This window comes from Leiobunum rupestre, chromosome 5 (assembly GCF_980474605.1).
Source record: "Leiobunum rupestre chromosome 5, qqLeiRupe1.1.hap1, whole genome shotgun sequence".
NCBI classification, from domain to species: Eukaryota; Metazoa; Arthropoda; class Arachnida; order Opiliones; family Sclerosomatidae; genus Leiobunum; species Leiobunum rupestre.
In genome coordinates, this window is record NC_143388.1 from 29,390,027 (window position 1) to 29,404,928 (window position 14,902).

The following is a 14,902-nucleotide window of genomic DNA, read 5'->3' on the forward strand; positions in this document are numbered from 1 at the left end:
GTAATAAATTGGCTACCGAAACGTAATCAGGTGACATTTTCTACACACTCTTTTTTGATCGGCCATTGCGGTACTACATGATACTAGATATTTCCTTACATGGCCACCCGGTGCGGAGTAAATTGGGGTAGTATTTTAAAGAAGTTATCTACCGCCATCTTTCGAAACGTAACTGAACCATTCGTTTTTAAAGCTGTCGTGAAATAATTTGGTAATTTTGGCATTAGGGACAAATTTAATTTTGAAAGTCAAGAGTGTATTTATTTAGTTAGTTATTTATTTATGTATTTAGTTATTTAGTTATTTAGTTATTTAGTTATTTAGTTATTTATTTATTTAGTTATTTATTTATTTAGTTATTTAGTTATTTATTTAGTTATTTATTTAGTTATTTATTTAGTTATTTATTTATTTATTTATTTAGTTATTTATTTAGTTATTTATTCAGTTATTTATTTCGTTATTTATTTAGTTATATATTTAGTTATTTATTTATTTAGTTATATATTTAGTTATTTATTTATTTAGTTATTTATTTATTTATTTAGTTTTTAGTTTTTTTTAAGCCTACCCAACAATTAGGTAAGCGTTTATTAGAAAACAACAATGGTGACACAAAGTTTACACACATCGTTTTCTCTATAACTTTAAAAGCATAACAATTTTTTCATTTTCGAGACTACATATTCCGGTACTTAAAAATTCACAAAACATTGAAACGTCATCTTTTCTATGAAATTCAAATTCGGTAAGGATACATAAGTACATTTTTTGTTAAAGTAGTTTTTTAACATTAATAACGGACTTTCTGTTTTTATTTATTTATTTATTTATTTATTTATTTATTTAGTTTTTAGTTTTTAATTTATTTAGTTATTTATTTAGTTATTTATTTAGTTATTTATTTAGTTAGATATTTATTTACTTATTTATTTATTTATTTATTTATCTATCAATCTAATGTATCTATGTTGTCTCGTATATCCGTTGGTAACATGGTTGAATTTTCCTACAGCACGAGAGATGGGGGAAGGAAATACGTCACCAACGTGTGCTGCAATCGCGTCAGAAGACGTCAGATTAAGGGAACCAATGATACACCGTGTCGATTTGATTGTAAGGGGAGGATCATACTGGCAGATTGTGAGGTATTATAAATCGTATCAAAATTGTCCTTAAATATAAACAATCATGTATTTATTTATATTTAGGAAGAAATACTAATTTTAGACTATTTTTAGTGTTGTTCTCAATAGGCGAAACTATAAAGTAAATTTGGTCTTAACCAACTTGTTAAAATGGGAAAATAAAATCACGTGACTACCATTTCACAGCCAACTTCGATTGGTAACTCATGTTCATAGTTGGCCGTGCGACGGTAAAGAAAAAATTATTCCTTCCAAATACACTAAACACTACAGGCAGCTAATTAACTTACACCTTTCTTTTACAAAATGGTTTAAATAATAATTTTAATTTGATAATTTAGATGAATCGATCAAAATTTAAACCACCATTAGTAAAATAAAATGAATAATAGTTCGTATTTCTTAGGATAGATGACGCTGCAGTTCTCCAGAAAGTCACGTGACTACCATTATTTCAGCCCCCCCTGGACTTCATAGTTTTGCCTATTAACCTCATACACCATGGAATCACACGAAGTTTTAATTAAATAAAATTGGAATTTAATTGATAAAAATATTGTATAATTTTCGTAAAATTTTGACATAAGAAATCAATAGAATTAGGTAATAATAATAATCAGCTTGGCTAATACAATTGGCACCACCTTACGTCATCTAGCGAGCAAAAAGCTCCCTACACTAACTATTACCGTTAACCTCAACAAGTTTTTATGGAAGGGAGCTCGGAGGAAACCCCTTAAACCAGTGGGGAGAGAACTTGCAAACTCAAGGAGTTGTTCCGAGTTTCCACCCAGTGCCACAAGCTGGAATCGAACCCGGCTGCTCTTAACTTATGGGTGAAACAAATTCTTGGCATAGTTATTCCCCTTAAGCACATATAAATAAATTCTGGGTATAAATGAAAATATTTTCAATGTAGCGCAGTGTAATATTTCATAGTTTGAAAAATTGATCTTTTCGCGCGCGACTTAAACCTTTTTCATTCTTTCTGGAAAGTTTGAAGTTGAGCGAACTACTTTCTATTTGAGGTTTCATACGCGGCATAAAACACAAATAATGGGGAAGGATTCCCTATTTACAAATCCCGGAAATATAAAAACCCCGCGTCTTTTCACGAAATGTAGAGCGTCTAACAAAAGTTTACGATTGTTGCGCAAAGTACTTCGCTCAAAGAAAAGAGGGTCGTTATCCAACCTTTCTTCGATAGAAATCTTTACTGTCCACAAATAAAACTTTTGCGGCGGCGATTTCGGTCGAATTTCTGCTCTTTCATCTTAAAATAGTTCGCTTTTTGCTAATCTTATTAGTATTTATTATACGGACGAAATGGTTCTTCAAGGGTTTTGGCTTGAAGAAAACGGAGTCATTGAACCCTTTCACTTATAATTTCTGGACACTAGATCTATTTTGGATGTCACATTAATCATAATGGAAGTACAGAAAATATTCCATCTAGGCTACAAAAAATGAAACATGGTATCTTTGAATCCGTCCGTTTCTAACCCGTATTATAAAGAACTTGAGCTAAATAAATAATAGCTTAGCTTTCATACGCTTAAATCCGGCCATGTTATTAATTTCAATGATAAAAAAAATCGTATATTCCGAAAAACAATCCTTTAAACGTAAAATATCAGAAAAAATATTTATAAACCAAATTGGTAAACTTAACTTAGATAAAGAATTAGTTGAACTTTCATCTATTTGGAATATAGAGAACTGTCTGTTTTTTCGCCGACATAGTTATCTTTATTTTTATTTTTAGATATTGCTTAATGTTAATTTTTGAAAAAATTTGTAATAATTTTTCCAAATAAACTCATGAGTTTTAAAAGGAACTTTTTTTCGCTCTAATTAGCGGAAGCATACACCGAATCACGGCTTAAAATATAAGACGTGTATTATTCCGCTTTGACGTACAATGTAAAAATTGTACAGGGTAGGGATAAATAATATTTTCCCGATATCATAGTCTTAGAAAATCACTATAGACGCAGAAAAAAATTATTTATTATAATAAATAATTTTTTCTGCTTCGGTACAGGTTTTGAGCTAATAGCAATAACTGTTTCAACTCATATCCGACTAAATCTTGTGACCTCTTCGATTAAATCTTAATTTAAGGTATTAATCATAGTTCCAACTCACCCATCTTTGAGGTCCTACGGATTGTAGTAAGCTATTTCCCCAAAAAAAACCAAACCAACACGGTATTTCATTGGTTCAAAAGTCAGGGAATTTAATTTCAGTGGCAGATAAAAAACTTATTAAAATAAAATTTTAAAAATGCCCAATTATGGCTTAAAATCAGGGGAAACCTGGAAAAGTCAGGGGATTTTAGGAACTAGTAAAAACGACCGCGATTTTAATTTCAGTTGCCAATAGAAAACGTTTATTAAAATATAGTTTAAAAATTGTCAAATGATGGCTTAAAATAAGTCTGGAAATAGTCAGGGGAATTTGAATCTGAAAAAGTGTGGTAGTTTTCTGAAACGTGTTTTAGAAAATCATAAGTAGCCTTTGATGGTACATGTTTGTAGCGAATAACGTTAGTCTCAATGGCACAGGGATACTAATAGAGGAAATGGGTCGGGAAGAGTTTGGGTTGAAGAAAATGAGACCAGTGAACTTTTAATGTATATCTCATTCATCATCACGTATGGGCATTTTGTAAGCCACCCCTCGTTTGAAAATACACCCTTCATAAAGTGTCAGCGAGGAGCAGGCACGTTGTTGCGGGTGGCAGTGCTACGTCTCCTCTTTTTAACAGGGATACTGTAGTGTGGGCTGAGGACTTGGAAGTGTCCAAACGTCACTCGTTGACGGTCCCTATAGATAGGCGGGATGTGGGAATATAGGTGAGGGGACGCGTCTACGCTGAGGATGTGGACGGTTACTTCACAGACATTTCACCGAAGGGGAGACACTTCAACGAAAGAATATATTTAAAAATGACAAGAGTTTGGGAACTTTTAATAGGGCTAAATAGGAATATAACGGATTTAAAATGCAAAATTCTTGTGAACTACGAATGTCCGTGTTAAGATTTACAAAAAGTGAAGTTCTCGTGAACTACGAATGTCTGTGATAAGATTTACAAAAAGTGAAGTTCTCGTGAACTACGAATGTCTGTGATAAGATTTACAAAAAGTGAAGTTCTCGTGAACTACGAATGTCTGTGATAAGATTTACAAAAAGTGAAGTTCTCGTGAACTACGAATGTCTGTGATAAGATTTACAAAAAGTGAAGTTCTCGTGAACTACGAATGTATGTGATAAGATTTATAAAACGTTAAGTTCTCGTGAACTACGAGTGTCCGTGATAAGATTTCCAAAAACGGAAGTTCTCGTAAACTACGAATGTCCGTGTTAAGATTTACAAAAAGCGAAGTTCTCGTAAACTACGAATGTCCGTGTTAAGATTTACATAAAGTGAAGTTCTCGTGAACTACGAATGTCCGTGTTAAGATTTACAAAAAGCGAAGTTCTCGTGAACTACGAATGGCCGTGATAATATTTACAAAAAGGGAAGTTCTCGTGAACCTACGAAACTGCATGTTTCAAAGTAATAACATTATCAATATAGGAAGGTGAGAAACATGATACATTTCTGTTATCAGTCATTACATTTGTCCTTTCGCTAATGAAATTAAATTAACAGATATTCAACTAAAATATTAAATATTATTTTTCAAATCCACCGAAAATGAATATTGAAACGGTCTTTATTTCCAAAATTAAGTAAATCGACATTATTTTGCATTTTGGGGCAATTCAACCGAATTCAACCTTCATTTACAAAAAAAAATATGTAAAGGTGTCTAAGTAAAATTGGGCCAGTTCAACCTAAGGGCCCAGATGGTTTTTAATTCGCCATGATTCTAAGATCATTTAAAACTTGAAACAGGAATCCATACCTCTACTTGGAATGTTTATCCTGGCGTATCGCGTATGGTAAGATCACTCTGACGGCTTTGGCCCCGCCTACGAGAGAAAAAATCCCCTCTGCGCGCGCTCCCCTTTCACGTTTGTTAAGTTAACATATAGTGACGTCAAAAAAACCGTCAGCCACATCGAGACGAAAATCTGCCGCGATAATCATTCCAAGTAAAGGTATGGACTCCTGTTTGAAAATATATTAAGATCATTAAAAAAAAATTCCAGGGCAGTGGTGGTACCAACGGTAGATCTAGAAGACTATAGCGGCTATAGTCTTCTAGATCTACCGTTGGTACCACCACTGAACTGGAATTTATTTTAAATGTAAGTAGGCTATAGTATAGCCTACTTTCATTTTACTCGGGGCCCCACAAATCGATTTCAAAGGGCCCTCAAGATAATAAACGGGGCCCCAAACAAGGTCATTAAACTTCTGTAAAATTAGTAAATGCATAAAAGAGGGCACACTTTTGCCAAATAATATTAGCCTACGCCTTTTGAACTCCAGCACTCGTGTAGTGGTAGCCTTATTGAGCACAGTTCAAACATGTTTTCCCTGCTCGTTCTTCTCTGCAACGCGTGATTAGTTTGGCTAGGTGCATTACAAATTATGATTTACTCACCTCAAAAATAGTTGTATCATCTCTACTCCGTGATTTCATCCCTGCTAACCGGGTTTCGCACTGATATCGTATTGACACACTTTTAGGCCTGGCACGCGAATGCAATCACAGCTTTGTACCCTAGTTTATGCTTTGGATATTTCTACCATCTATACTAATAATTTTAAGTACTTAAACGTGAAAATTCGTCGGGCTGGTATAGTTCAATTAATATTATTCAACTAGTTTAAAAATTACTTAGTAATTAGTAATCTAAATATTCCTGTCGTGATTATTGCCGTAATTGTTAGCCAATTGGACTGATATTTTGGTGGGTGGTCACACCAAGTAGATAAGACCTAAGATTTTTGGTTGAAATGAGACGCCATCTTGGAAAATGGCTGAAACCATAATCTACAAGTATAATTCCCGTAAATGTTAACCGATTATTCTGAAATTTTCTGGGTTGGTTGATCACATAAAGTAGATGATACTTATTGTTTTTGGACGACATCTTGGAAAATGTCGGATACCGTAATTAAGCGATAACTACAACAATGTTTAACCGAGTTTGTTTAAATCCTAGAAATGTAAAACGAACTTCCTTATTTGTTGAAATTTAAAGTTAGAAATAAAATTTAAATCCTTCTGTACAAAGTTTATCGAAAAGCGATTCTCAAAAAAAATGGCTTTGAAAATTAAAAATAACAGATTTTTTACTTAAAATAATATTTATTTTTACCCCAAACAATCTCAATTAGATTCACCAAAATAATAAAGTGGGATTTTTCATCTGGTTGGAGAAACTTTCTGTATAAATATCTAGTAATATTTAACACTTTAAAAATACTCGTTTACAAGTTCTAAAAATGATTTAAACCGAGCTGAAAGAAAGTATTTATATTCTGTGAGCTGAATTCATTAGATTAACGCATATCGTTTATGTCAAATGTGTTTTGCTGTTATGCTGTTATGGAGGCCGATATAACATAAATAGAAATGCATTTATTATCTGTTTATTCAAAGCAATTATTTTTCTGACCCTATAGACCAAGGTTTCCTTTAACAATTTATTTTCCTAATGGAAAACCAACATTACCGGCAATACAACCTTCAATTCGCTATCTGAGAGTAAACTAAAAAATTAATGTGCACTATAAGAAGGTAAAAGATTCTTGGAAAAATTAAGTAATGGGGCAGTCGGGGTAGGTACACTTGTTCGAATTTCAATCGTCCGAACGGTGAAGCAAATGTTCGAATTTTAACGTCCGAACCGCCGAAATAACAAATGTTTCAATTGTTCGAATTGGACAACTTGTTTGTTTCATTCTTCCGAATCGGTAGCATCACTTGTCCGAATTCTGTCGCTAAATTAGTATTTCTTATTGCTGTTTTTTGGTTAAATTAAAAAAAAAATGAAATGTAAAATATTTCCATAATAAACGGATATAAGCATTATAATGTCTAATCATTTTATCCTATTATGTCCATTTTTCCTTTGGCCGATATAGTGGGAATTGCGTTGAATGTTGTGGATATTTTAGGTTAGGTTAGGTTCGGTTAGGTTAGGTTAGGTTCACGTTAATGTTACTATTTTCTTATATTAACAATATTTAAAAAAAAACAATTCCTAATGTTCGAAAAAACGGACAAACGATTATTCGAACAAATGAAATTCGCCAGTCATGTTAACATAAATTGAACGACTAAATCACCAACAAAAGTTGTGATAAATTTTTCGGGCAAATGAATTACGTTTTCGGACATACGATCCTGTTTTCCGGCATTCGGACAAATGATCATTCGGACATTTGTACCACCGTTCGGACGAATGAAATTCGAACAAATGTACCTAAATCGGGCAGTCTTATGTTAAAACACTCGAGTATTCGTATTTCGAATTTCCTTCAACAGTCAAGTACTTCGACTTGATTGACTCTTACTCCGCAACAAACCACTATGCAGCGCCTAAAATTTTTAAAGATATAGGGGGGAAGCGGACAATTTTGGAACCATTTGGGGTGTGAGACAGAAATACTAGAGGTTATTTTCCCTTTAAGGCTATAAGGTATTGAGCTGCAACTGTGTGTTGTTGTTGCTTAAAAGAATAAATGTAAAAAAAAACCTACAGTTATAGAATTTATCAATTACTCCCTTTGAGTGGTGATCGCCTTCTTAACAACATTAGTCATTTAGTAAAACCCAGCCACTCACAACACATGGTTTAAAAAAGATTTATATCATAAGTTATAATTATAATTATATTTCATATAAGTGTGTCAGTTTTCGATTTACGGCACTGTTAATTTTTACGAAAAACCCTTAAATTATGATCACACATTTTTCAGAGACTTCAAACTTAGTCTAATACGTGGTCTTTGCCTGGTCGTCAAATTGAGTCACGCTGATGAGTAGGAATATTTCGTCGACGTCAGTTCTACGACACTCCACACTTACGGAACTAATAATAATAGGCTTATGTTAATACTATATAACTTAAAGGGTGTATGAAATATTTATGACGGATGAACGAATTTTGCATTTCTGCCAATAGGTTTAACGGAGGTGTTAGTTACGTTAAACCATAAGTGTATAATATTTTTACATAAGTGTGACACTTCCTATTTTTAACTTGCAAAGGTTTTACTGAGAGCTATTCACAAGACAGAATGCATTACGGGCTTCGTCGCCGTTTTGCGTTCACTTGGTCACACGTAGCCTTTGACAGCGCCTCGTAAGGGGGAGATTTTCTTCTTGCCATGACGTCAGTCCGTTACTTGCTCTCAGTAAAATATTCCCCAAAGTGAAAAACTTATAGAATTATATTATAGACTTATGGTTAAACTAGTCCTAACGATTTTTAACAGACGATTTTTCAATTTAGTTCATAATCCCTTTAATGTAAAAATTATAAATAAAATTATAAATATTTTATAAACCTTTTTAGAACTTTATATTTGAGAATTTACGCATCAATAAAGCGTGTATGTGTTTGGAATATCGTCGGAAATGATGAATTAAAGCTCGCTGCAAAAGCTCTCGAATGTCGGTCATATTTTCATCGCGAAATTCAACCTAATTTTCGCTGTACATTCATACAATACGCTATCCGTGTAGGTCTGTCGGTAAACGTAAATAATTGGGGTGGATATTCGAATATAACAGCGCACAAGTTGGATTTCAACATTAAAAATACTTCAATTTATTACAACTAAATCCAAATAAAATAAAACATTTTACAACTCAAATTAAATATGCAACTAAATTTAATTAATTACCGGAATATAAGTTAGATATTTTGTAATATATTATTTTATATTATATTATATTAATTTATGAATTTACTATTAAACGACTTAAATTAAAATTTTTCTTATTAATTTATAAATTAGTCTTACTTGAAAAAGTTGATAACGGCGTCGCTTGCGCATCTACTGTGTCCGAAGCGATCATTTGACCAGCGACCGGAGCTCTCTTGTTGCTGGTTCCTTTCGTGTCCAAATAGTTCGAATCTTGACCAGGGGTCTGCATTTTCGAATGCTAATGTAATCTAAGAGTTCTTAAATCTTTTTAACGTTAGATTCCATTTCTTAGACGGAAAATGTAATTAATATTGTCACACGCATGGTATTTCTCGAACAGCGGAACGGAAGAAGAGTTAGTTTAAACGACAGAGAGACTACGTACCGACCGTTAGCTCCGACCTCTCATTCGCATCTGGTCCTGGCTATCCGGATCGAAGCGTTTTTCCTCTCTCTTTCCGCTCTCGCTCTCTTCGTAACTATACGAACTGGGATCATCCGAAACTGATATTTCTTTCTCTAAGATAAAAGTCTACTCAGTCGTATGATATTAATGGAATTAATATGTTATTTAAAATATTAATCTTCATTATACTTTTAAATAGTCATCGGCAATTTTAGTATGAAATAATAGTTATAGTTGTCGCTAGCTCATTTAACGAGATAGGATTGTTTCAGATCTTTATATGTAAGTGAATTAATAGGTTAGACCATAAGTGTATGATATTGTAACATAAGTGTGACACTTCCTATTCTTCACATGCAAAAGTTTTACTGAGAGCTATTCATAAGACAGACTGCATTACGGGCTTCGTCGCCGTTTTGCGTCCGCTTGCTAACTCGTCACACGTAGCCTTTGGCAGAGCCTCGCTAGGGGGGATTTTCTTCTTGCCATGACGTCATTTCGTTACTAGCTCTCAGTAAAATATTCCCCAAAGTGACAAACTTATAGTAAAATATTATAGACTTATGGTTAGACATATTATAGCTTAATTATAGTTTTCGGTTAGTTTAGTATGAAATTATATTTATAGGTGTCGCTAGCTCATTTATCGAGATTTGATTGTTAAGTGAATTAATATGTTATACATATTGTAACTTAATTATAGTTTGAGATAGTTTCGGTTTATTTTAGTATGTAACAATAGTTATAGATGTCGCTAGTTCATTTATCGAGGTATGATTGTTCCAGAGCTTTCTATATAAGTGAATTAAATTAATAAGATACAAATATTACAGCTTAATTATAGTTTTCGGTTATTTTAGTATGAAATTATAGGTATAGATGTCGCTACCTCATTTATCGAGGTATAATTGTTCCAGATCTTTATATATAAGTGAATTAATAGGATATACCATATTATAACTTCATTATAGTTTGAGATAGTTTCCGTTTATTTTAGTATGAAAGAATAGTTATAGGTGACGCTAACTGATTTGTTATAGGTGACGCTAACTGATTTATCGAAATGTGATTGTTCCAGATCTTTCTATATAAAAATAGATACTTGTACCTCAATGGATATACGTAGGTAAAACAAGCTTATCAAAATAGATTTTAAAGCAACGACTTATCATACAAAAAAGAGTACAATTGATAAACAACGCATTCAGATACAAGGATCTATGTATGGAGAGGTTAGCGCACTCCTGGTTTTTTTGCAACTCGTTCGTCAGTTTCAAGCGGGGAAAATATTATCCACACGTGCTGTTTTGCGCCAGCTATACTGATACCCCAAACTACATTATATTATATTATATTATATTATATTACATTACATTACATTATATTAAAAAATAGCTTTATTTAATTAAGGGCCACAGAATCGTTTGAATTTCGGAAAAAGTGGCTGGAAAAATGGCAAATTATAATTCCTTGGATCTGATATCATGGGATACGCAAAGGGAGGAGTTATATGAAATTTGGGTAAAGCTTTAGTTACTTCAAATAAAATCCTAATATTTAAATCTAATATATATACTACATGTACAAAAAATTTATATATATAATTAATTCTATAATTTTCGTACTTAAATTAATCTTAGTTCCATTAGCGGTCTTTAGGTGGCGCGGCGAGTCTCTGATATTATCCCAGAAGAATTACACTTTCATGTAGACTACCGCCATCTAGGCTTACTTTTTTGATTAAAATCGAACTTATTTCAGGAAGTAAGCCGAGGTTAATCGTATACACCCACATTTTTTAACAGTTAAATTATCTCAAAAAGTATAAAAAGTGTCAAATTTTGAACATAATTAAAACACTATTTAAATTCAAATCCAGATCTGTCGTAGGCCTTCTTGGAAAATGGGGGAAGCCATAATCTATAATTCCCGTAATTGTTAACCGATGTTTCAGACATTTTCGGGGTCGCTCGGTCATCCGAAGTTGATGAGGTTTTTCGGTTGAAATGCGGCGCCATCTTGGAAAATGGTGGTAAACATAATTTATAACTCCCATAATTGTTAACTTAATAATAATAAGTACGACATTTTATATTATTTTAATATTAATATTCTTACCGAACGTTTTTTCAACACTGACACTCACATGGACTGAGTAGTATATTATCACAATTAGACACTAGGGGGCTCTGTGCTGACTAAACCTTGATTGCCGAATAAATTAGAAAATCGGGGTTGTTATAACTTTTTTTAATTGCCATACTTATCACTGTCATGTTGCTTATTGGAGCATCAAAGTTTCTAAAATTCAACGTTACTTGACACTAAGAGCAATGAAGTACGAGGGCATTCTAGCCTTAAGTTGTAGTAACAGGTGTTGTAATAGACGCGATATAAAAACTCGATAGTGAATCACGTACCACGTGTTTGTTTTAAACAAAAAATATCATTTCTATAATTTTTTTATTGATGATTTATTTATTTCATATTATCAAAAGCGAAATAAGTTACAAAAGTGTGTCAAGGAAACGTTTTTGAAATGAATGTTACTCTCGAAGTAAAAGTTGGGAAGGGAGGAAGTTCAAAAGTAGAAATAGTGTCGCCTGGTGAGAGCTTCGAGAACTTAGGCGGCGCTGGAGAAGGCTAGCTGCAGGCTTATTGATTTTTTGCTACTCGACGGAAACGCTACCGCCATCTATCAACGTTTTAAAGCAAAACTATCTTTCTACAGGCATCTCCCAATAAATTTTTAGCATTTTTAATAATGTCCCTTTTGATATTATTTATTTTACGAACTATTCATACTATACTAACTCTCTACCACAGAACTTCAGTAAAATTAAAGGGAAACCATACGATTATTTTCTGCCACCAGATGGGGTAAGAATTGTCTCAGCATTGCGCTAAATTGATTAGAGTAAGGGCAGGCCGGCTCAAGACATTTTTCTCACCCGGGAAAGGGGGATTTGTGGCGCCCCTCTTATTTTGAGACTAAATAAAACTACCCCGCCCCCCGTAAAAACATTACCATGTCCATGTTCTAAATTTACCGTTTTCATAACAATCAATAATCCCTATAATCACTATAAATACTTTGTGTAAACATATTTAATACCTTCTTTCTGGTACATGGTCATTTAACATGGAGCTTGAAACGCTAGGTAAGGTGGCAAGACTAGTATACCTAAAGTACATTAATTGTAATGTCCATACTGAATAGAATCACGGTTAATATGTGAAATAAAAGAATTAAGTTTACGAAGAACCCGTAAGTTAAAGATAAAAATAATGGATATTTTTATTTTTAACTCACGGGTTGTTCTTAGGAAACTTAATTCTTTTATTCCTTTCAATTAAGTTGTTAAAGCAATTAATGTAACACTTTTTGCGGGATTTTTTAAGGCCTACACCATATGTAACATAATAACTCATAAGTATGCCATAAAAGCAATTTCACTAATGAAACCTTGTTCACGGGATATGACGTTAATTACGTTACTTACAATTCCGTGACGAAATACGCGTCATCAACTTTACTGATTGGAAACGGAAGTTAGTGAGAATTCCTCGCGCGTTTCTGGCTTTGCCCACGTCAAGTTTAGCTCGTGCCTCGCGATCACGTGATTTCATTTCCATGGTAACCTTTTCAATCGCTCAAGGATTATAAGCATTTTTGCATTTTAGGGTTCGCTTTATGTATGTTCCGCGTGAAACAAGGTCTCATTGAATTTTTTATTTATACAGAGGCATACATATGAGTAATTATGTTGCATATGCCTACACGTATGAACATTTTTAAAGCTGTTGCTTGCTTTTCTGCTTCAATGACTTCTCTTCATTTCCTTTTTTATATAAAGAACCAGAATGCTTCTTTTTCTCGGACATCTTAATTCAATTCAACGTGACTCTAATTAATATCTATTTAACTGAAACTAATAAATGGCTTTCTGCACGTGTGCGTAAAATAGATGAGACTAACTGAAACAACGGCCATCGAAAACGATTTAAATGTATTTTAGAATATTAAATGCAGGTTCATAATAGCCTGAGAAACAAAAAAAATTCTTGAAGATGGCTAGTTTATTTATCATAAAGCTGGATAAGCGACAACGAAATAGCAAGCAAGTACATTGAAGTACTGTATTACTTTGGGCTTCCTTCTATTATTGTGGCCCTAAATGGGTGTGCAATAACTGGTGACTTTACCGGGGAGTTGGGGTCCGGCTCTTGTATACCCCATAAGGGCGGTGGCGCACTGGGAGATGTTAGCTCTGATCAAATGGTCCTACCTCCACCTCCGACTTCAGTCAGGTTTGGGCTGGAAACTGAGCCTCGGCTCAGGCTAACGGAGAGGGCCCGTGCAAACTGGCCACCTCGGCGGATTGGGTAGCCTGCTGTGGGGTGGCGGGCCTCCGTATGAGAACACGGTGGTCTTGTTTCCCGGCTTTTTGGAGCACACCGGGATCTACGGTGCCAGCTGTGCCGGGCTATGTGGACCGCTGTGTTCCCATCGTTCCAATTAAGGAGCTCTCTCCAAAGGGTATGGCTCTTTACCTACGTAGGTAGGGTGTCGGCTGGAGTTGCACAAGCATCTATTCTTAATCCCACCGCTGTGTGCGAAGTTAGAATTGGTCCACCCATTGCTGGGTTGAGGGGTTTGCGTCAAAGGTGCGACCCAGTAGCGGCCCCAGCAAGTTATTCTGGTGGTGCGAGATCCCATTGTGGCGGCCCCCCCCCCCTATGCGGTCGTATATTCGTGATTTTTTTAATTTATTTTCACTGTGGAGCCTCATTTGGTGGCTGTGTATTTAGAAAATTTATTTTCTCAATTTACTTCGCCTCCTAGCGATTTCACTCATCTTGACTTCCGTTTGACGTACAGTCACGTACTCCACTGTTAGACGCTAGCTACAACGGCTATCGGTTGATAAATCTCCGGGTCCAGATAATGTTCACCCTCGGCTGCTACGCGAGGGCGCTTCGATTTTAGCCTCACCTTTACACTCGCTTTATACGCGCTCTATCTCACTAGGTAGACTTCCTGGGTTGTGGAGACACGCGAACATCCGTGCTATCCGTAAAACCCCTGGCGCCTGTGCCTATGATAATTTTAGAGGCATTAGTCTCACCTGTATCCCTTGTAAGCATTTGGAGACAAATGTTCGAGATACTTTGGTGTCTTTCCTCGAGGGTCGATCGTTCTTCTCTAAAGATCAACATGGTTTCCTGTTACGGCGATCTTGTTTCACTAATATGTTGTCCACTCTTGCGGCGGTCACTCGATGTCTTGATGGTGGTGACTCGTTTTATTTAATTTATTTGGACCTGCGGAAAGCTTTCGACACGGTGCCACATTCTCTACTTATTCGTAAACTGGAGCTTTTAGAGGTCCCCTCTACGATTGTACATTGGATTTCTGAATTCTTCACTGGTTGCACTCAGCGGGTTGTTTTGGGAGGTGCACGTTCTTCTTGGTGTGAGGTGACCAGCGGTGGCCCCAGGGTT

The 14,902-nt window shown here is 34.7% G+C and overlaps 1 protein-coding gene across 1 annotated transcript in view; it reads right to left on the reverse strand.

Moving 5' to 3' along the window:
- The window catches only part of LOC149944070 (synaptotagmin-15-like), a 145,149-nt gene extending 135,757 nt beyond the window's left edge, over window positions 1-9,392 (reverse strand). The window contains exon 1 of the mRNA XM_090175984.1: window positions 9,088-9,392. Within this exon, the coding sequence (XP_090032110.1) occupies window positions 9,088-9,220 (133 nt within the window). The 5' untranslated portion in view covers window positions 9,221-9,392. The remainder of the gene's footprint in view (window positions 1-9,087) is intronic.
- Window positions 9,393-14,902: the final 5,510 nt, after the last annotated feature.